Genomic DNA, 21,414 nt, shown 5'->3' on the forward strand with positions numbered 1-21,414 from the left:
GTACACTGGACTAAGTGTGCCCATTAGTCGGTCAATATTGTCTGCGGGACAAAGATAATAACAGTTTGTGGAAATAAGGCAACTTCAGAACCACAGGCCCCTCTTGGCCAAACACAAGTTACACCTAATCTCCCAGGTCCTAATCTTTTCCCGTAAGTGTCCGAATCACACCCTGTATCACACCCAGGGGCCAAGCATACCATCTGTGTCATGCCCAGGGGTCCAAGCGATTAACACCTCTCACTCCTTTCAGATACCAACAGTGTTAAGAAACTGGTGTCACTGAGAAACCCTTTTAGACAAAAAATAAGATTAAGGTGCCAACTCCGCACAAACAAGATAGTTTACTACATAGAGTCCTGAAAACTATAAAGGAATACACTATAAATATTCACTTTTCCTAGCATGCAGACTATTGAAAAAAGGAGACTTCTCCAAATGTTGCTTGAACAAAAAACACCTTGAAAAAAGAAGAGACGAAGCATTTGGCAAAACTGGAACAGTTTGTTTAATTAAAAAGTGTGGTGGGTGAACAGTTACAGGCATAGGATCTGAGGATTGTCTCAACTCGCAATCGATCGGACATGAGTTTTTATACTATTTGTTGAATGCCATAAAATAGTTAAGGCGACCCTTTTTTGGTAAGGAATGTGTACCTCTGTCTTTGGAGCTATAAATTAATGTATTCGATGAGGAGTCCAAGTGGGTCTCAACCATGACACAATGCGGCCAGTAGATAATGTGTCAAGATGTCTGGCAGGAGGAGTGTGTGATCACTGCACATACTGTGTGTGCTGTGTCCTGATTGGCTATGTGTTCCTAACTTCATGTGGCATCTGACTTTATGGTGTTTTGGAAATGTGCGTACCTCTCCAGTCATGTGCGCTTACTTGGGACCATTGCGATGTCGCTGCATCCTATGTATAGGATTTTACTGAGGTTTCCTGTTAGCACGTTTTTTTGCCAGCTTAGTGCCACCCCACCTGTGGTGTGTCAATCGGTGACCTCCGGCCTGGATTTCAGAGACTGCCTGACTATGTATTTCTGAGTCGGGGTTGTTCATAACTGGAGAATTCATCAATAAAGATACACCTTTATTTTTATACATGAATGTATTATGATTCATAATTACTTCGATTTTCTCAGTATTAACATTATAGCACACAATTTAGCCGAAGCTTCACAATGTTTGAGAGGCAAAGGCTCTGGGAGATAAAATTAACCTTGTTACAAAATGTAAGCAAGGTTGTGGTATTGTTGACTTTGTGTGCAACTTACTGTTGTAGTCAAAGGAGAAGGAAAACAAATATCATAATTTACAATCGTGTGAACAGTTGCTTTGTCTGCCAGCACCCAGAGGATTTTTATTTGGACTGTAGTAGAGCTAGGGCATGTTGCATCCATTCCTGTAAACTGCTCCTAAAGCCACGTTTGCCTCAAGGTCTATATATCCGTATGTCTCAGTCTTGCTTTTATTCCCCTTGGTCAACGTGTGTACAAATGTTCAGTACTGTGTAATCTGAAATTCCATCCTGTCTACCTGTTTGGGAGGAAAGAAGGAAGGAATGACTGCAGAGGGTTAAACATGTCCCAGAATCTCAAGTGCTGTCCTGTTGAGAATTTGTTGTTTGCATTAACATATTATCTATCAGTGGTTTAGTCTCTCTGGGTGTGATATGAATTAAACACTGATCGAGATTGAACATGGTTGCCAGGCTGTTAAGACCACTAAACTGTACACGTATGGTTTTATGTGTTTTATTGCAACTTTATTTGAGTTTTATGGTAATATTTGCAGTGGTTAAATTGCATGCTGAGCTCACCTCGCCATTTTCTTTCAATAGTTACCCTCTTGCAAGAGCATCTACTGAGCAAGATAAAGTGCTATTCAGTGTGAATGGTGGTGCGTCTCCAGGGTAGTTTGAGAGATGGTGTTTGTGCAACACCTCAAAGGTGTTTATTGCTCTGTTAATCTGACAAACTCTCCCCCGTTGTTTGTTTGAAATCAGCATTTTCATTGTACTTGACCAATAGTCACTGAAAATGAGGAACACTGTACTGTGCTGCTCTGTGCTTCACAAAAACGAAACTAAATGGCATGATAGAGGTGGTATCACATGGATTTGCAGCACTAAACTACTCTTTCTCAGTTCAGTACAAAAGCAAGCCAGCGAATTTAGGACCAGTGAGGCTGCACTGGCAATTCCTCAATTGTTTAGTTTTGAGTATAACCCCATATTAAAATTAGCTCTTTAGTCTGTTTGGATGAGTCTTTTCCTTTTTTATTTTTCACAGATCAGAATGCACTTTGTAAATTGTATTTTCATTGAATTCGTATAGCGCTTACTAACCCTAATGAACCATTGAACTCCTTTGTGGCGGGTAGCACTTTCTAACCCAAAGTTAGTAGCTAATCTATTAGTTAACAATTTATTGTTGATAATGTGTTTGGTATTGTTAGTCTTGTGATCTGGGGAAACTGAAGCATTTCCTACAGTTTCCAGTGGTGAATTAAGTTAAAAGAAGTTAAGTGTGATTTTTAAGTTAATGAAAATGGGAAAATAGATATTTAAATGGGGAAAACGTAATTAGATCTTTTGAGATTGCATTGAGAGGTTACAAATAAGTGTAGATTGTGATTTATGAGTGTGGGATAAGTAAATGGGTTACAAAAGGTTAGGCACTCCAGGAATAATTACTCAGAATGAGAGTTTGATTTGAAAGGAGAGAATGTTATTAGTGTACTGTAGTATAGTGGATAGTAAAGCAGCACTGCAGCAAACATAGAAAGGTAGAAGAGTAAATAATCCATAGCTATTATTAATCATGGTTATTTTTATGCAAAGCTTTTTAAAATATTTAGCTAGTGTGCCATCCAGAGAGGTGTAAATAGTAGAAAAGAGAGGCTAAAAGTCGATTAGCCATGGGCAAAATAGACTTTGTTGCATTGTAGGAAGGTCAAGTGATTTTCTATGGCTTTGATCTTAACAGGTAGGATATTCCATAGTTGTGCAGTTTGAATGGAGGAAGTAGTGCCACCAATGGTTTTATTCATGTAAGCAGGAATTATTAAGCACCGTGCTAGTCTGGAAAGTAAGTTCCTATATGATTTTTGCTTGAATTCATTTTCGTCCTTTTCCATTGTTAGCTCTTTGTGATGCACATTAGTTTGAAAGAACATCATCTTGCTATTGGAGCCAGAGGCTTCATGACTGGAGAGACGTGGGTTGTCATATATATTGTTATATTGACATGTAGAAGTAGTCTTGCTGCTGAATTTCGGATTCTTTGCAGCCTTCTGATATGTGAGAATGCAATGCTGTGATATAGTCCACTAGCATACACCAGTTTGGAGAGGATGAATGGTGGTGTTGCTTTTATTTTTTGAAGGAATTCGAATGTTTTCATTGTGTAGAAAGTTGATTGGTATAGCCTGTCCACTTGAGAATTAATTTAAAGTGAAGAGATAAAGAAGATTCAGAATGTATCACTGTATGAAAGTGCCCTCTTTTTGCATGGTTGCCCCCACTTTTTGCCAAACTGTTGATTTATTGTGACTGAGTGTGCCCTGAGTTCCAGCTGACAGGTACCCAGGGCCTATGTTCTTTCCTTAAACTGCATTGATACAAAACCCAATTGGCACTCTTTGGCCACATGTCAGTCCCTTGTAAATGGTACCATAGGTAATAAGGGCACTGTGGCCAGGGAAGGCCACTAAAGGCTGCAGCACTCATTACACCACCCTTAGAGGCCCTTTACCTTTACAAACACACTGCCATAGCAGGCTGCATGTTTTGATGCAGAACAAGGTGAAGAGTCGACATTGCACACATCCCTGTGTGCCCTGCCTACAACCCACTGCCCTGGCATAGGTCAGCCACCCCTCTAGCTGGGTGCACTATACCAGTGGTGAGGGTATAGGTGCATGAGCCCTGTACCCCTACAATGTCTAAACCAATTCGAAGACGTTTTACATGCAATAATGTCATTAAGAGTATATGGTGCTGTGTGTTTGTCATTATGAACTTCACAGCACCATAGTGGCTTTACTGAAAACTGGGAAGTTTGGTATCAAACTTCTTAGCACATTAAGCCCACACTGATGCCAGTGTGGTATTTAATGAAAAATGCAGTCGGAGGGCATCTTGGATATGCCCCCGGAAAAACGACCTAACTCTAGTGTCCTGGCTGAATGGCTGCTTGCCAGCTGCCACTGTCAGACATGTTTCTGGAGCCCTGGGTCGAGAGCATGCTTTTCTCTGGAGTCTGGAACAATGTATATTGTGGGAAGCTTCAAAGGCTTGCTGCCTTTGTGAGCTACCCCCAGCCATTTGCTGCTACCAGCAACTGGCCCCCACTGGTTCTGACCCAGACTTTGGGCGGGGGAATCGGCAGGAAAATCAAGTGAGGAAGAGAGGTGTGCCCACCTTTGACAACCCCACCCCTTAGGTGGGGAAGGCGAGGTGAAGCACAACTCTGTCCCCACCATCCGGCAGATGTGGGGGACCCAGCCAACAAGAGGGAGGCATATGCCCCGCTCCCACTGGAGGGTGGCATAATAGGGGGTGTACCCACTCCAAGGAAGGGACCCATTGGTTCTGACCTTTACTTACCTGGAACGCCAATAAATATGATATTTAGGGCCAACCCTGAACCTTGCCTCCTCAGATAAGATCTGACCAGAAGTAGAAGGACCGAAGAAGCCGTGCTGAACTAAGAAGAGGAGGCCCACTGTCTTGGCCCCAGCCCTACTGGCCTGTCCGCACCTCGAACCTGCTGCATCGATATCCTAGTGTGTCCTGCAGCCAGCAGCCCTCAACAAGCCGGAGGACCTGCCCTGCCTTTCAAAACCAAGACTGTCTCCAGTGAGCACTGGATTTGCTCACCCACAGACTCTGGCTCTTGCCAAATCTGCGAGTCCGCACCCTAGGCCCACGACCCGAGTGGCCCAACACCCAGAGGAGGTCTCCCCGGTGATCCTGATCTGAGATCAGGTAATCTATGATCTGCTTCGAATTCCCAATCGATGCCTGCAGACCCTTTCTGGAGGATCGCCCCCAACCACAACCGGAGCTGGTAAGAAAAACCTGACGCCTAAAGACACCCCCTGCACCCGACGTCCCAGGGCTGGGAGGGTGTTCTGAGAGTGCTGAGGGTGTTCTGAGAGTGCATCCTTGACCCTGGGGGAACCCTGGTTCTAACCCCAAAATGCCTTCTCCCACAAATAAGTACTTAACCTGCAGACCGTTGGCTTCATTTCCATTCATAGGATTGTATTGACTGCTTTTCCTTGAAAATTCTTCTAAGAGTGGAGTTGGTTTGCATGAAACATTGAAAAACTGTAAATGTACTAAAAGTGAATTACTTACCTTTTCTCTAATAAATGGGTCAGTGTGATATCTAGGTATTTCACACTGATTAGCAAAAGTAACTTAAAAAATAATCGTAAAAGTAACGTGCATAATAATCTGTAAAGTAACTAAAAAGTAATTTTGAACTGTTGACTTACCTGTAATTCAACCAACTGCATTTGAACCCTCATTCAACTGTAAATCTCTGAATACGATTTTGAAAAGTATTATTTCACTTACCTGCACTTGGCTTGGCTTGGTTCTAGAAATAAAAAACAAAATATTTTTGAATCAAACAAATTGGTCTGAGTTCAGTCTGTGAGTGTGTGACATAATTTCTTGCCTGAGTGTGTACAACAAATGCTTAACACTACCTTCTGATAAAGCCTGACTGCTCACCCACACTACCACAAATAGAGAGTAAGGTGCTCTCTACTTTTACCTCTGCCTACCTTTGGCTTCTAACTGACTGTGCACACTAGACCTCATTTTGGTATAGTATATACAGAGCCAACTTCCTACAATCAATCAATCAAAGCACTTGTATAGCGCGCTACTCACCCGGAAGGGTCTCAAGGCGCTTGGGGGAGGAGGGCCGCTACTGCTCGAACAGCCAGGTCTTGAGTTGTCTCCTGAAGGCGAGGTGGTCCTGGGTCAGCCGAAGGTTGATGGGGAGGGAGTTCCGTGTCTTGGCAGCCAGGTAGAAGGATCTGCCTCCGGCGGTGGCTCTTCGGATGCGTGGTAACAATCACACTTGTTATTTTTGGCCGGGGTCCCAGTTAATCTGGTTAGAAAGATATACGGTTATATAACTCTATCATTAAAAGGGAATACTCCCATTGTTTTACATTAAACGCCTTCCCCAGTACCTCTCCCTGAATTCTTTGGCAATGATTTGTAATCCTACAGTACCAGATGATGTTAAAACCTGCATTTGGAGTTGCCAGTTTCCTCTTGCCTTCACTTTCCAATATGCAGCCTAGTTGACCAGTCGTCCTCATTGGCATTTAATGTTTTGTGGTGCAAAGGTAGTGCTGTGTGAGTGGTATTAAATACAAGGAGATGTATGGCTCATCAGTGCTACATAAAAGGTCCTCCTACTGTCCCTATAAGTAAAAAAAACGTGGTTGTACTTGATTCTGAAAAAACCCAACTAGATGGGGACCAAATTCATAGGCAAATTTATCTTCTCTGTTTTAGAATAAAATTCAAATAAATAAATTTACTGTCAGGGGCACATGCTATCAAAAGGAAATACTATATATAAGAGTTCCCGGTAAAATCATATTCTCTTTTTTACTTCATTTATGAGTCTTTTTTTTAATATATATAGCTATTTTTTTTTTCTAATACATAGGCAGTCTATGTAATATTAATACCGCAGGACTTAAATGCAGCTCAAGAATTGCAGTGATAGGGGTGACTGATGGGAAGTTTAAAACTTTAATTGCCGTTTCCTGAGGAATACTATAGAATCATAGGCCGAAATAAGTGCATGTCAAAGGTTTTATGTTCACAAATTATTACGTACTCTAATCAAAAATTCCTTGTTGGTTCTGCTGCAGATTTGTGCTAATATATGTTTACTTTGCCATAGGGATATCAGCATGAATAACATCACCAAGTTACCAGAGGATGCATTCAAGACCTTCCCTTATCTGGAAGAGTTGTAAGTATTTTCGAAGAAAAACAATATTTTGATTTGTATGCTTTGCGCTTTTCAGAGGTTAATAGTGTATTTTAGTGTTCCATTTTCCTTGTATGAGGGTATAAAATCCTGTATGGGTGAACGAATAACAATACCAATAGCACAGCACTGCGAAGTAAATTACATCTAAGTGTAAATGATGGACCAGTGTTACTTGCCTGTATCACAAAAATTATGTTGAGGAAATAGTTTGTGTTAAATGGTCAATAATGGTGGGTTTGCGTTGAATTTTCACAGCAGGGAAATTTGCAATTACTAAGAAAGGGATTTGGGTCCCATTGATAATGGTGATTGTGCCAGAGTAGAATGCCTTATAATGTGGCATGCTAATAATGACACAGACCTACATCCTGCCTTAAAGAGGTTCTTCAGTGTAATAACTCAGCCCTATTTTCTTGTAAATTATTTGTAGGTTGCCATACGCCATTATGAGATTGTACGCCACACCAAGAAGAACTCCGATCACGTTATCCAAAGGGAGGAAATGCAGCTAACATCTTGTTCCTTTCAAATTACAGTAATAGATGCAATTTGTGGTTAAAATAAAGCTTTAAGCACTTTAGTAGCTGCACCTGCTGTCCGTTCCCTTATTACTGAATGAATCAGTACAGCTCCAGTCTTCCCTCAGAATCGAAAAAGAATAAGCTGAACCTGGATTTGAACGCCTTGTGCGAACAGCAAAACACACATGGTGATGGACGGAATGTTGCACATTGGCAAAACATTCACCCCCAGTCACAGATCTGGGTTTAATCCATCTTTATTTTACTCACCACGTCACTCCAGTTCAGACATGGCCATATGCAAATCAGTCTTGACCCCGTGCCTCATGGGAACAGCCCAGCCCAAACTGCCAAGCCATGTCTTCCCTGGACCGGAATCAAGCATCCTAGAACCAGTTTCTGGCTATCAGCCGCCATCGGCCAGGATAGCTTGACTCCAGGGGTGTAGTGAGCACGGGACCCACGTCTGGGCATATCCTTCCCACAGAGGGCAAACAACAAAACACACAAGGTGATGGACGAAATGTTGCACATTGGCAAAACATTCACCCCCAGTCACAGATCTGGGTTTAATCCATTGTTATTTCGCTCACCACGCCATCCCAGTTCAGACATGGCTACTGGAATCAAGCTATTCTGGCTAATGAGGGCTCAAGACTGATTTGCATATGGTTGGGTTCAAACTGGAATGGCATGGTGAGCAAAAAAACGATTGATTTAGGCCCAGATCTCTGTACTGGGGTGAATGTATGACATTGTTCTGCATTCTGTCCATCAACTGTTGTTTTTGCATTTGAACATCTTGTGCACCTTTAAAAGCATATACTAGCTAGCAGGTTTGAGCAATTTCCAAGTAAATCAGTACATCCGGCCTTTTTTATTAGATATAGTACTTCATAACACTGTTGCCATCTGGTTCGACCCGGAGTGCACAAGTTCTTATCCCAACAAGACCAAGTCAGGCTTTCGTCTTCCAGACGTTAAATTGCATACCTTTGAATAAGCCAGCAGAAACACCTGTTTTACAAATGTTATGAAAGGAAACAACTGGTGTGAAGTTGTACATGAAATACAAAATATTATCGTTTCTATAAAGGTCGCAGTAAGGTTTTTAGCAAGCGGCAACTGCATCCTTAATGGGGAGGGCAAGTGGCCACAGTGTTGAGTGTAAATAAATATGGACGTCAATTAGGGGAGCTGCTAAGCCTACTTAGCACTATGGTGTAGAATAGAGGCCCTTTCTGCCCCTGGTCTTTGGGGTCCCGAAGTCAATTGGACTCTAAAGTAATGATTCATCCCGCTGGTGCCATAAATATTACCCTTTAGTATATTATTCACTCTATACCTGTGTTGCATATAATATCTTGAAATCTTACTTTTTTTCTTCTTCTCCCTCTTCCTTTGCCATTTGTGGTACTGCAGCAAGTGCTTACGATTAACAACCTTAACTAGTTGTCAACAATTTCTATTTGTTACTGCAGGTCTGTTATTACTTTTACATAACCAGTGTGCCTAATATGACCATATTATATATTTTTGACATGCCATTTAGTTGAATCGGGTGGCATGATGAAACCTCACAAATAAAAACCGTGAATGATTTGAAACATAGTGTAAACAAAATACGTGTTTTCTTAAAATTTGTATTGTGCTTTGAGACACTGGCGGGTTGTCGGGAGCAGGCGGGCAACTAAGGCCAAATTTCGGGGGGGAGGGGGTAAAAAATATTTCGGGGGGGGGGGGCAAATTCTTCCAACCATAGGCTGTAAGAAGGGGTGAAAACACGACAAAAGCCCAATTTACAAGTACATGGTCTTTTAAAGACCTGTTAAGTACTCTGCAGTCCTGCCAAGTGTCACACATCAGGCGTGACGCTAACGCATTTCAGTGTGGTGTTCGGTATCACCGCACTGAAATGCATTGTCACGCATTTGCCCCGGACTCTCTGCTGATGCGCGGCGCCGCTGAAACTGGCTAAATTAAAGCCAGGGTGCTGTAGCGGGCTCTGCCTGGCTGGTGGTGGTTGCCTCTGACGTGTGCGCTGGAGGGGGGATGCGGCTGCTCTGCTGAGTGCACAGACAGCTCTCGCTCCCTGCAGACTCCGGGAGACAGTAATTGACATCGGATGCATGCTGTTCTGAGAGCCCGTGCATGCCCAAATGCTTAAATGTCATGCTTGTTACAAAACTGCAGGCTGCATAGTGCTGGCTGATTCCCGCCGCAGTGCAGACCACATCATGTGACATAAAGACTCACCCCTGCCCAATTAAAATTATCAGGACCCCGGGGCCTGACCTCTCAGACACAAGTTGTGCTTCAACTGGCTAGTCTGGCTGCCGTTGTGGCTGGCAGTGCGGCGCCTGGTGCGACTTCAAATTTGGAAGGAGAAACCCTTAGTGAAAAGGGAGAGGGTTAAGAGTCGCAAAACAAGAGAAATTCCCTTTTCATCAAATCAGAACTAGAGACTTACGTCTCTGCAACATGTACGGAGGGCGCTTAAGGTGAGCCAAAACGAGTATCACAAAGTTGTGCTGGGATCACTGAATTTACACTCTAATTCATACCCTTTACTAAACATCATTATGACAGACTTAATGTTGTGAAAAATATAAACTCTTCAACTGTGACATGTATAGAAAAGAAAATTTATTACAAATTATTCTCTGTTCAGGCCGACTTTCGGAACATTACATTTATTCATAAAAACATTTATAAGTTAAAAACACACATGATATGGCAATAATCACAAGATAGTTAAAAACAGGGTGCACTTTGCTGCACGAACAAATTGTTAACACAAACAGAAAAATTGTCGACGCGGCGTTTCGGTGATATTGTGTCGTCACCTTCTTCAGGACAGTGTGTTATTTAAAATCACTAGAATTTAAAAATAAGAATAAAGAAACTATATTAACATTTTATATATTATCTTTTGCGGCCAAACAGTGTTCATCATTTTCTAACTACACATCATATCGTCATGTCACAATAGCTCTATTCCTTAAATCAAAGACACTACATTTATTCTACATTCATCGCATAGTATAACAAAAACGGCTCTTCTCCATTATTTTTCAAGTAAACTTTCCCATTCTCTATTCGTGAGTCCCACAACTTCTGTTTTTTCTCACTCTTTTTTTTAGCGTCCTTTGGTGCCCAACACTTTCTAGGCAATCCTATGTGGAGGCCCACTAGTTTGGATACCCTCCCATAGTCTTTTCTTTACATCTAATGTGGTTTATTTCTAAGCATCTGGTATATCTGCGTTTTCGTTACATACCTTAGATGTTTGTAGGTCAATCGCTTTTTTTGCATAATTGGCGATGTATAACCATATCTGGATTTTTTCAATTTCTGTAAAGGTCATTAGAGAGATCATGAGCTAAAGCCTTAATTAGATTTTTGGTTGACCTACAAACATCTAAGGTATGTAACGAAAACGCAGATATACCAGATGCTTAGAAATAAACCACATTAGATGTAAAGAAAAGACTATGGGAGGGTATCCAAACTAGTGGGCCTCCACATAGGATTGCCTAGAAAGTGTTGGGCACCAAAGGACGCTAAAAAAAAGAGTGAGAAAAAACAGAAGTTGTGGGACTCACGAATAGAGAATGGGAAAGTTTACTTGAAAAATAATGGAGAAGAGCCGTTTTTGTTATACTATGCGATGAATGTAGAATAAATGTAGTGTCTTTGATTTAAGGAATAGAGCTATTGTGACATGACGATATGATGTGTAGTTAGAAAATGATGAACACTGTTTGGCCGCAAAAGATAATATATAAAATGTTAATATAGTTTCTTTATTCTTATTTTTAAATTCTAGTGATTTTAAATAACACACTGTCCTGAAGAAGGTGACGACACAATATCACCGAAACGCCGCGTCGACAATTTTTCTGTTTGTGTTAACAATTTGTTCGTGCAGCAAAGTGCACCCTGTTTTTAACTATCTTGTGATTATTGCCATATCATGTGTGTTTTTAACTTATAAATGTTTTTATGAATAAATGTAATGTTCCGAAAGTCGGCCTGAACAGAGAATAATTTGTAATAAATTTTCTTTGCTATACATGTCACAGTTGAAGAGTTTATATTTTTCACAACATTAAGTCTGTCATAATGATGTTTAGTAAAGGGTATGAATTAGAGTGTAAATTCAGTGATCCCAGCACAACTTTGTGATACTCGTTTTGGCTCACCTTAAGCGCCCTCCGTACATGTTGCAGAGACGTAAGTCTCTAGTTCTGATTTGATGAAAAGGGAATTTCTCTTGTTTTGCGCCTGGTGCGATTACGTCTTGGCCAACAGTGAACACTGTGCAAGTTTCGTAAATGGGGCTCTGATGGCCGCCGCCTCTCCCAAAGGTGCTGTGCGCACACACTTACTGTGTGATCTGCTGCATTGGGGAGTCTCCGGTGGTTCTACTACCATTGAGGGAGTCGCCGAAGTCAGTCACCAGAGAAGGCATTAAACATCCTGATTGGCAGCTGAAGAGATCTGTGCTGGGGCCTATCACATCCTGTTGGGAGACTCAGCACTGGTGCACGTGGGACAGAGAGGCCCCCGACTCCAGACGGCACAGTTGGTGGAAATTAAAAGAAGGGCCTATACAGAAGTGTGGGCGAGGGGAGCGACTCCTGATTTCCCGACATGTCATCACAGGGCTTAAGTGGGGGATTTGTGACAGAGAATAAAATAACTGCCCTGACAAAGGGAGAACAAGGGGTGGAGGTTAAAATGGCATGCTAAGGAACATGGTAAATGTTAACTGCCCCAGTGAAAGTGTCTAGGGGCATTCACCATGAGCAGGCCATTGTGGGCCCGTATTGTATTCTGTGCAGGGGACAGCATAAATGATGCCTTCACCACGGGTTCTCGCACTTGTCCAGTCAACGAGAGAGAGCGGAGGGAGGCTAAACCAGGAGAGCACCAGAGCCCACCGCACTGCATACCGAGCACAACAGACCACAGAGAGGCCCGAGGACTGCCTCGCGCCAGAACCTCCTGTGAGAGAAGACCTAGGAGTTTGGCTGTAGAAAAGAGGAGCTGGGATGGACTCTGACGTGGGCTCCCTGTCAAGCAGAGCCTCTTCTCCAGAAATGGGAGACATCGCAAGCCCGAATTTCCAGACAGCCAAAAGTTCAAAGTTCGAGGTCCGTCTCCTCACCCACGCACACAAAGCTCTCCACAACCAAGGCCCAAGATACCTCAACGACGGCCTTAACTTCTACACTCCCACCCGTCAGCTTCGATCGACCAGCCACGCCCTCGCCGCCGTTCCCCGCATCCGAAAAGCCACAACGGGAGGAAGATCCTTCTCCTACCTGGCCACCAAGACGTGGAACTGCCTCCCCACCCACCTCCGCCTGACCCAAGACCACCTCGCCTTCAGGAAGCAACTCAAGACCTGGCTGTTCGAGCAGTAGGGGACCCCCCCTTCCCAAGCGCCTTGAGACCCTCCGGGTGAGTAGCGTGCTATACAAATGCTTGATTGATTAATTCGAGGCCTTCTGCAAGGGGCAGCAGGGGGGTTCGGGGGGAGGAGGCCTGGGTCACAACAGGCTGGTGAAAGAGCCCGGGAGAGGCTGAGCGCGCCGAGGAAGAGGGTCACGATTTACGCCTGTAGGGCTTGGAGCCGAAGCGCATGCACGACCTGTACCTGGCCATGGACGGGCTTTGGGAGGTCATACTCCGCAATTGTTTGTCTGTGGTTGTGCCACTAACTTAGAACGACAATGACTGAGTCCTGAACAGCACAGGCGGGCCGAGATGCGCACAGGATTCCCGTGACAATCTAAAGACAGATCAGCTGCCTGGCACCATCCGGGCACAGGGTCAGGTGAGTGCACCAATACATTAATTTCATTCCTCAAATAGTAATTATGATAATTGTAAAAAGTAATTTTCAAGTCGGCAAAATATGAAAGTGGCTTACTGCTATCAAACTGTATTGGTACTCATTTGCTTCCTAATTGACACCTTGGAGACAGACTGCTTGCATTTTGAAGCATGATCTGGGCGCAGGGCATAGAGAGGTGTCCAGTTGCTATGGAAACCGGCATGGGCCGAGCGAAGTTGTTTTGTGTGTTTCTGGTTTCAGTAACATAGAGCTTTATCCCGGTCCAGCAAGCACTCTGCGCTTTACTCCTCTGAAGTGTCAGCCTAACAGCCCTGTGATTTTAGACACACAGGCTCGCCTTCACTGTTATCATCGCTCAGCCCAGGGCAGATGAATTGGGACAAAACTTTTTCTGGGTGACATGTTTTCCTTTTACAATTTTATATAGCCTCACCTCAATCCAAAGCACTAGTTACATTACATAGGCCCAGATTCACATTTTGTTCCCAACATTAAATTAAATTGGAAAGGAACCTCGATTGCAAACAGTGACAGGCTGAAAAACTACCTGATCAGGGAGGAAAGGTAAGAGGCACAATTTAGCAAGACTTTAATTCTCCAAACTGTAGGTCAAGCAAGCATAACCAATCCCTTAAAGAACCCTTCTGGTTCTTACAAAGCACACAAGTCTATAGATGCAATGCTTCTGGGATCTGGCTTCAGACCTAGCAGTCCTGAGTGACAAAAGCATCACAGCTACATGCCAACATCTACTGTTCTGGAGACTTGACTCGAGCTCAGTGATGCAGCAGGCACCATTAGCTTGAGGGACAGTCCAGCCCCCAAAGAGCCACATTTAAGGCCTGCCTGAGGTACATCTGGCTACTAGTAACTGCTACCTGTACCACAGATCTAGCCATTTGAAACAGTCTAAAGCCTCAGCAATATAGTGAGTAATTCTGTATCCATTACAGTAAAAATCAAGTTAGCAATGTAAAATCTGTTAGTGGCCTTCCATTACAGGGAATTTACAGCATTTTCAAAGTCTTTTGTAAGTCTTCTCACTGTTCAGAAGTGGGTAGTTACAGATATTTATCTCTTTACATGGACTGTATTCCTCTGTTATATTTGTGAGAAATTGTTACTCGAGGTATCACACATTTGGAATTACAATTTCACATATAAATGCAATTATTCCTTGGAAACATAACACATAAACAATCTTATAACTTGGCAGCTGGGTGTAATTTCTGTTATTTATTTCCCTCATCTTCTTTGCTTGATTTTTCTCGCGCGAAAGTGTCACTCATAGTCGTTGAATGTCACTCAAAAATACAATGGAATTATGAAAATGTCACACATAGCCAGTCTGAAACCTTGGCAGCTATGACTCGGGTGCGGCTGCAATTGGACGGTCCCCAGCCCGCAAAGCTGTGTCAGCCCAGGATGACACACACGACGGGGGGTGGGGGGGGGGTTCAAGTCCCGTAAGCCCAATGGGTGTTGCGCGCCTGGTCGGGAGTTCCTTCTACCCTCTAGTGGTGCACCGATCGATTGGGTCTCACCCAGCACACACGGCGGGGACACGAGCCCTATTAGCCCTGCAGCTACCGAAGTCTGGCCGAGACTGTGCTCCAGACTCGCAAGCCAAGCCGCCGTGTTTATTCTGGATCTGTTAACATGTTTACGACCGACTGGATATGTTGTTTTCCTTGACAAGTTTCCTAGATCCCATGAGCCTGCTCGGCGCATGGCGGCGCGACCGCCCTGTCAGCTGGTTGCGCCGGTACCGGAAGTCCCATCCCCTGACCCTCGACCTCTGACCAGGCCGCCACAGGGAGCGGCTTGTTGATGGCTTGATTGATGACAGTTCTCCGGGGACGCCCGAAATATGCAATGAGAGACCGGGGAGAAGCTGAACAGTGCCTCAAAACTCACCCCGGGCTGCTAGTTTTCGGAAGGGATAGTCAGAAGCGGCATAGCATGTTCATATCCCTTTCACAAACGTCCGAAGCGCTACCAGTTCGACAACAGAAATTACCGATTGCGTTTAGTTGGCAGAGAGGGCAACTACTTTTCATTGACGCCGGAATCCAGAGAGTCGTACAATATGTGGTTTGTAAATGCTAGCATGCCAAACAGGTCCATTGCCATGTAACTCGCATTCTGCCTCCTGCGTCGGCATTTATTTAAAGGGGCGTAGCCATTAAAAGTGCAGCAGATGCAGTGGCGCAGCGACGAAGAGGTGCTGAGGTTCCTTCCATGGCACCCCTATTAAAGGTACCGTTTTTCTTCCTACCGAACCAGAGAATTGAGGTTTATATCCTTTCATGCATTAGTGCCCATGTCACCCAAGCTATACCCCCGTTTATTTCTCAAAGCTCGTGTCACTAGACTATCTGTAGCTTTGTGCTATCACTTGGAGTCAGCAGAACTCACCGTGGGATGGCAAATTTAGACATCCAAGGTGTGTCTCCAGGGCTCGCACAAAGAAAATGCCTTTTTAGTTCTTTACAAGCATGTGTAACACTATACACCCGTCATACGCTGGGCCGGGGCAGTCTTACTACATTTTTTGAGTTTAAACCTTTTACGCCGCCTTCTGATTAATCTTTATGGTGGTTTTCAGTTTCTGTGTGGTGTACGAGTTCTATTACTGTTATGCCTGTCCTCACCCCTGTAAGAAGAGTTCAGGCAGCACGAGGGACAGACTCGTCGGAGGCCATAATGTTTTTAACATTGCTCCTTTATGTTCTGATGTAATTATTTTCCAGTACTTCGTAGCAGCCCTTTGTTGCTCACTGCACGTTGCGTTGTGATGTAAAGAAAATAGTCATACTGACTGCAATGCGGAGCTGGCATTTGTCATTCGCTATGCATGTATTGTTTTGAAAAGTAGCACTAGTTGTCAATATGCCCATGTACATAGGGGAACTTTCTAAGATCTAACCTCGCTGTGCCCAAGACTGGGTGGGAGCACATTGGAAGGATCTCAGCGTGTATGTCCGGTGGTTGTCTCGTGACAATACTCATAAACACACTACAACTCCAGGTAGTATTTCCAGCACTGATGGCATTCCCTACGTAGTTACACAAGAAGGTATTAGTTTGTATGGCAAACCACAGCAATCCACTACTCGAACAAGCAAAGGGGCACAATACCACTCGTTCTATCAAGAAGACTGTTTGTGGGATGGTCTTTGTAGGGGCTTTGTAGGGTATCAGGCAACTGCTCATTATTGCAGAGCATGTGCTAAGTGAGGACATCTTCGTTGTTCATAACCTCTGCAGAAATCTAAATGCCATTCACCTCAATAAAATAAAATTCCCCATTAGGTTTCCATATATATCCAGACTCCTCAAGGTTGAAAACTGGTATCATGTTGCACAGAAGTGCAGGCTGTTACTTATGATAACATTATCAAGCAAACGAACAGGGGCTAGACAGATCAGGATCTCACACTTGATTAACGTGTCCATCACACCGTAAATTACATTGACAGCCTTCCCTGCACAGCAAATAATTAGCCAGGAGCATGTGAGATATCCAGACCTCAAACCTCCAAGTAGGTCATCTTGGCTCCTGAGGTCTTAGATTTCGGTCATCTGAACTATGGCAGAAAAATGAGGATTTTTAAGAGGCGGAGGGTGGGGAGCTCTGTCCAATCTTGCTGTACCCTTTTTGGAGAAGGTGGCATTTACATGACAGAGGAGGCTGATATGAGCTTGTCGATGCATATTATAAACAGACGAGTGTAAATACCGATTTCTGAAGAGACTTTTTGTCAGATTCCTAACATTTTAAATAATACCCATGCATCAGACTTGTACCATGGTGTGCTGTCAAGTGGGGCCGTGCAGCTCTACAGTGATGCCCTTTCAATCTGGATATGATGTGTGGAGCCCATATAGGCAACACCCCTGCACGCTGATGTCAGTTTCTTTTTTCCCCCTCATAAACAGACAAAGAGCCGGAGCTTCCTTTGTGGCTCTGAAAGACACTTACCTTGAAGTTACTTCAGTTTGCAAGAGATAACACCCCAAAAACGACAGGTTTCAAGCTCTGTAGGCACTGTTGCAAACAAATATCTGTGATGGATTCCCACCAGGTATGCCTGTGGTGTTTGAGGTCAGGCCACAACTTCAAGGCCTACAGCAGCTGCGCGTAGATGAACCCAAAAGCCATCAAGGAAAAAATATTTCTCTCTGGTACCGCTCCAAGTTATGGTACTCGTCCAAAGTTTGTTTCTTGTTCTGCTCCTGGAGTCAACACAGCCACTCGATAGATTAGTCTTTGTCGTGGTCCAAGTACTCTGGTGAATCTAAAAATAAGCTTAAGAAATCGAAGCAGGATTCAGCTCCTTCTTGCCACTCGCATTCACAGGCTCAGGGGCGGCCCCACTCCTCTTGATCTCACTGCCAAAGTCGGCTGACTACGGAGCAGATCCTGCATCTAGTTACATCACAGTCTGAGTTTCTGGGTCGAACAGCCACGCCACATCCCATCGAAGAGTTCTGTGAAGCCATGCTCTGGCTCTTCGCATTCTTACTCCATATGGTGCTCTTTTGGACCCCAAGGAGCCTAGAGGCCTTCCATCTGGAGTACTGCCTGCGGGTTCATGCTCCGTGCTAGTTGAACCCTCCGAGCCCAGTTCTCACCCCACTTCCGGCACTACAACATATGCTGGCCCCGGGCACTTTGACATGGTGCCGACTCCATCGACGCCAGAGAAAGAGGTCCTGATGGTTCTCTCCGATGCCAGACTGATCTCAACCGAAGATTTGCCTGATTCTGCTTAAGGGACCACTCCCCCACCTGACTTACGACCTCCACAAGGGACACAACACACACTGCATTTGTTTTTGTAACCGACTCCGACAATGACTTTGACCTGTGTGATGAGTTTGTGGAACCCTAACAGCATTATAATTGGCACAAGGACCCCCTGAATCCTGTCTCCAAGAGTCAAGCAGTACACCTCCTGTTAACCTCCTTCAGGGATGCAAAAAGCAGAAGGACTTATGACTCCAGGAGTACCCATCTGATTAAAGAGGACTAGATCCTACAGGAGACTTGGCTGGAGAAGACCTGAGTCCCGTAAGACTGCTCAGAGGAGCTAGAACTGATCAGAAGAAGCTTTCCCAACAGTTGGGCACTACGTCTGAAGGTAAAACCTTTGACCGGGAAAATTCGCTTGGTGTATCCAACCTCTGCTCCATTGCAGTTGGCTTGAAATTGCACCTAGGTCCCAGTCCACCACGAAATGTTGTCCTGCCATAGTGCTTTCTTTTTTCTAGGCGGTTGTTAAGTTAAAAGTTTGCATATCTATATCTCCGGTTCCCCTTAGCCTAAGCTGATGATCTTGGTATGTTTTTGCTCCTTAAACTTTTCTCCTTTCTTCTAAATTGGTTTAGGAATTTTATTAACCCCTTTAGTGCTAAGGTACAATTATTATTTTGCTTTAATTTCCATTGAAATGAATGGTAAGTGCATGACGAGTTACCCTTGTCATTAGCATCGAAGAGGTTAATCTGTGTTCTTTACTTTAAAATTGTTTTTACTGCTTAAACTTAGCATTCACTTGTGTAAGGACTGCCTACTGTTTGGCCCATACCTGGCTCAGAGGTTGTGCAGATATTCTCTGAGCTGTGTTCTTACCTAACCAGAGTGGGTTTATTTGGTTGTCTACTTTTTTTTATAATTTGTGTAAGTGGTACCGTTTATAAATCTAATATACACTACTCCCATAAAAATGACACCTATTAGTGCTCTACATACGGCATTAAAATAGTAGTTTATTACCCCCAAAATTGGTATAACCCCCAATTATTTCAAATTCGTGTTATTTCCAGTTTAAATATCACATATTTTAAACAGTTTTCAAAAAGATTTTCACAGTTCCAAACTGTTTAGAACTAATGCTGTGCATGTTTGTAAATGACTGTACAATCTACATACATGTAAAGCACTGATAATTCAATTCTGGTATTCATATAACATTTTAATGCAGATAAAGGCCTCCTAGGACTCAATAGATTTAAGTATTACTTTCTAATGCACCAAAAAGCGTCACTTGAATCTATTGGATACCAGCCTTCAATAATAAACCAATTTAGCTACCTAGCTGAATCCTCTTTATTTTCTTTTTATCACTTAACGACTAAAGTAATACATTCTGCTCATTGAGAGGGTGCCAAGAATACTTTAGAAGCAGATTACTATTTAAGAAAATTAGATCTATCCGTTGCTATTATATACAACATTTCTTCTTCCTTTTGGAACATATGTATTCAGATGATGTTTCAGATCATACTTGGGGAATTTTACAAAATAAAAATTGTCTGGCCTCTTAGGTTTGCCCCACTTCTAGTTGATCGGCTGTTTGCCTTAGATCAGTTGTGATTTGCTAGAAAGGGAATTCCTCTTGAGCAAACTGCACAAAGGAGATGTCCCAGGCGACCTCAGGACATTCTCTGACAGTGTGTCACTTCTCAGTTGCTGTCAAAAGCATGGGGGAACATGGAAGATTAATGTCTCTTTCCCCACTGAAATGATATCACTTGTAGTCGCTTCAGGGAATGTAAGCTGAAACTCCAGCTTGAAGAAAAGGGAAGCCCTCACAAGGCTATCTTATAAACTCATTGGAAGGCTGCTCAGAACTGGGGGGCCAGATTGGGCCTAATTCTCATAAAATAGACCACGAGAAATCTATCTTGAAAACATTTTTACTAACGTTTTGTTGTATCGACAGATTGAATTCTGTATGAGCATTGCACAAGGGCATCTCGTATAAAATCTGCTGCAATTTTCAGTAGCTCCCAGCCTGTCTATAGCTCTTCAGTGAGCACCTACAGGTGGTCCGGCTGAGGGTTCATGGTATTGGAACATAGAGGCAGTTCCCTAGACGTTCAGGGACATAGTGTCGGAATTGCAGTCTCCCAATCTTTCGACTGCTTCTGTTCGGTGTTGAGATTTAAAGGTATTTGGGCTGGCAGTTTCGTGGTCCTCAGCAGTTGCTCCTTGGCTGGAGGTTGATGACCGTCCTTGGTTCGCACATTGACTGTTTTGACTTAGTGTTGATATTCCCACATGCTGCCAGCCAGCGTTTGTGTCTGGTTACCAATGGCATTGATGTGGCTCCTTTGTTCATGGCTCCTTATCTTAATATTTGAACCCAATCAACTTCCTAAAAGGGAGTACCCTTCAACAGGGAGTCCCCTCAAGGAGGAAAGTGTTCGAATTCTAGATAGAGGAATATACAACCGTGTAGATGGGCTCTGACTTCACTTGGAGAGTTTCCTTTAATCCTTGTGCAAACCCAGCACACTGAAGTGGCTGTAGGTGACACATGAGCGCTATACATAACTCTAGAATACACTGATGGAGTAACGAAGGCACCATTGTCTCCCTGCAGCAGAGTGGGTTTCTGTAACTGAAGAGCTGCACACACTCAAGTGGTAGAGAGAGGTGTATAGCTTCAGTGTTTTACGCCATTACGCACCCAGGCTGTTGACCACTCTTCTTATGTGCTCTTGAAAATTGGCATAATATTTTCATTGCCAAGCCGCATGCCTAAGCATTGAAGAGTAATCCTGTGTTATTTGCCAGAAGTGATCATTGAGTCTGGGGGAATTACTGTAAGTGGCAAAGAAGAAATGTGGCAGACCAGAACTTTGGAAGCAGTGTCATCAGCTTCATGGCCCAGAATGGGACAGAAGTTGGCAGGCCACGTCGACCGAGGCACAGCTTTTGTAAATGGTGCTTAAAGAGGTAGCAGCTGAAACGTTCTGATTGCTGTTTATTCTTTTGAAGCAGGCCCACCCCGTGTCAGGCATCAGAGCTCTGCGCAGTGTGTGAGCCACACTTAGGCCTTACATCATAGGACGCGACAATTATAGCAGGCAGCGGCCGGCCGGTGAGATTAAACTGTACTTTGCAGAAACATGACAGCAGGACTCTGTACCCCCCTGTGCTTAGCGGGCCTTTCATCAAAGCACACGACAATT

At 43.7% G+C, this 21,414-nt stretch overlaps 1 protein-coding gene across 1 annotated transcript in view; it reads left to right on the forward strand.

Moving 5' to 3' along the window:
* Positions 1–21,414, forward strand: part of LGR4 (leucine rich repeat containing G protein-coupled receptor 4) — a 347,498-nt gene that overhangs the window by 89,438 nt on the left and 236,646 nt on the right. The window contains exon 2 of the mRNA XM_086959479.1: positions 6,949–7,020. Within this exon, the coding sequence (XP_086815605.1) occupies positions 6,949–7,020 (72 nt within the window). The remainder of the gene's footprint in view (positions 1–6,948; positions 7,021–21,414) is intronic.

The sequence above is a fragment of the Lissotriton vulgaris genome, chromosome 2_2, assembly GCF_964263255.1.
Source record: "Lissotriton vulgaris chromosome 2_2, aLisVul1.2, whole genome shotgun sequence".
Lineage (NCBI taxonomy): Eukaryota > Metazoa > Chordata > Amphibia > Caudata > Salamandridae > Lissotriton > Lissotriton vulgaris.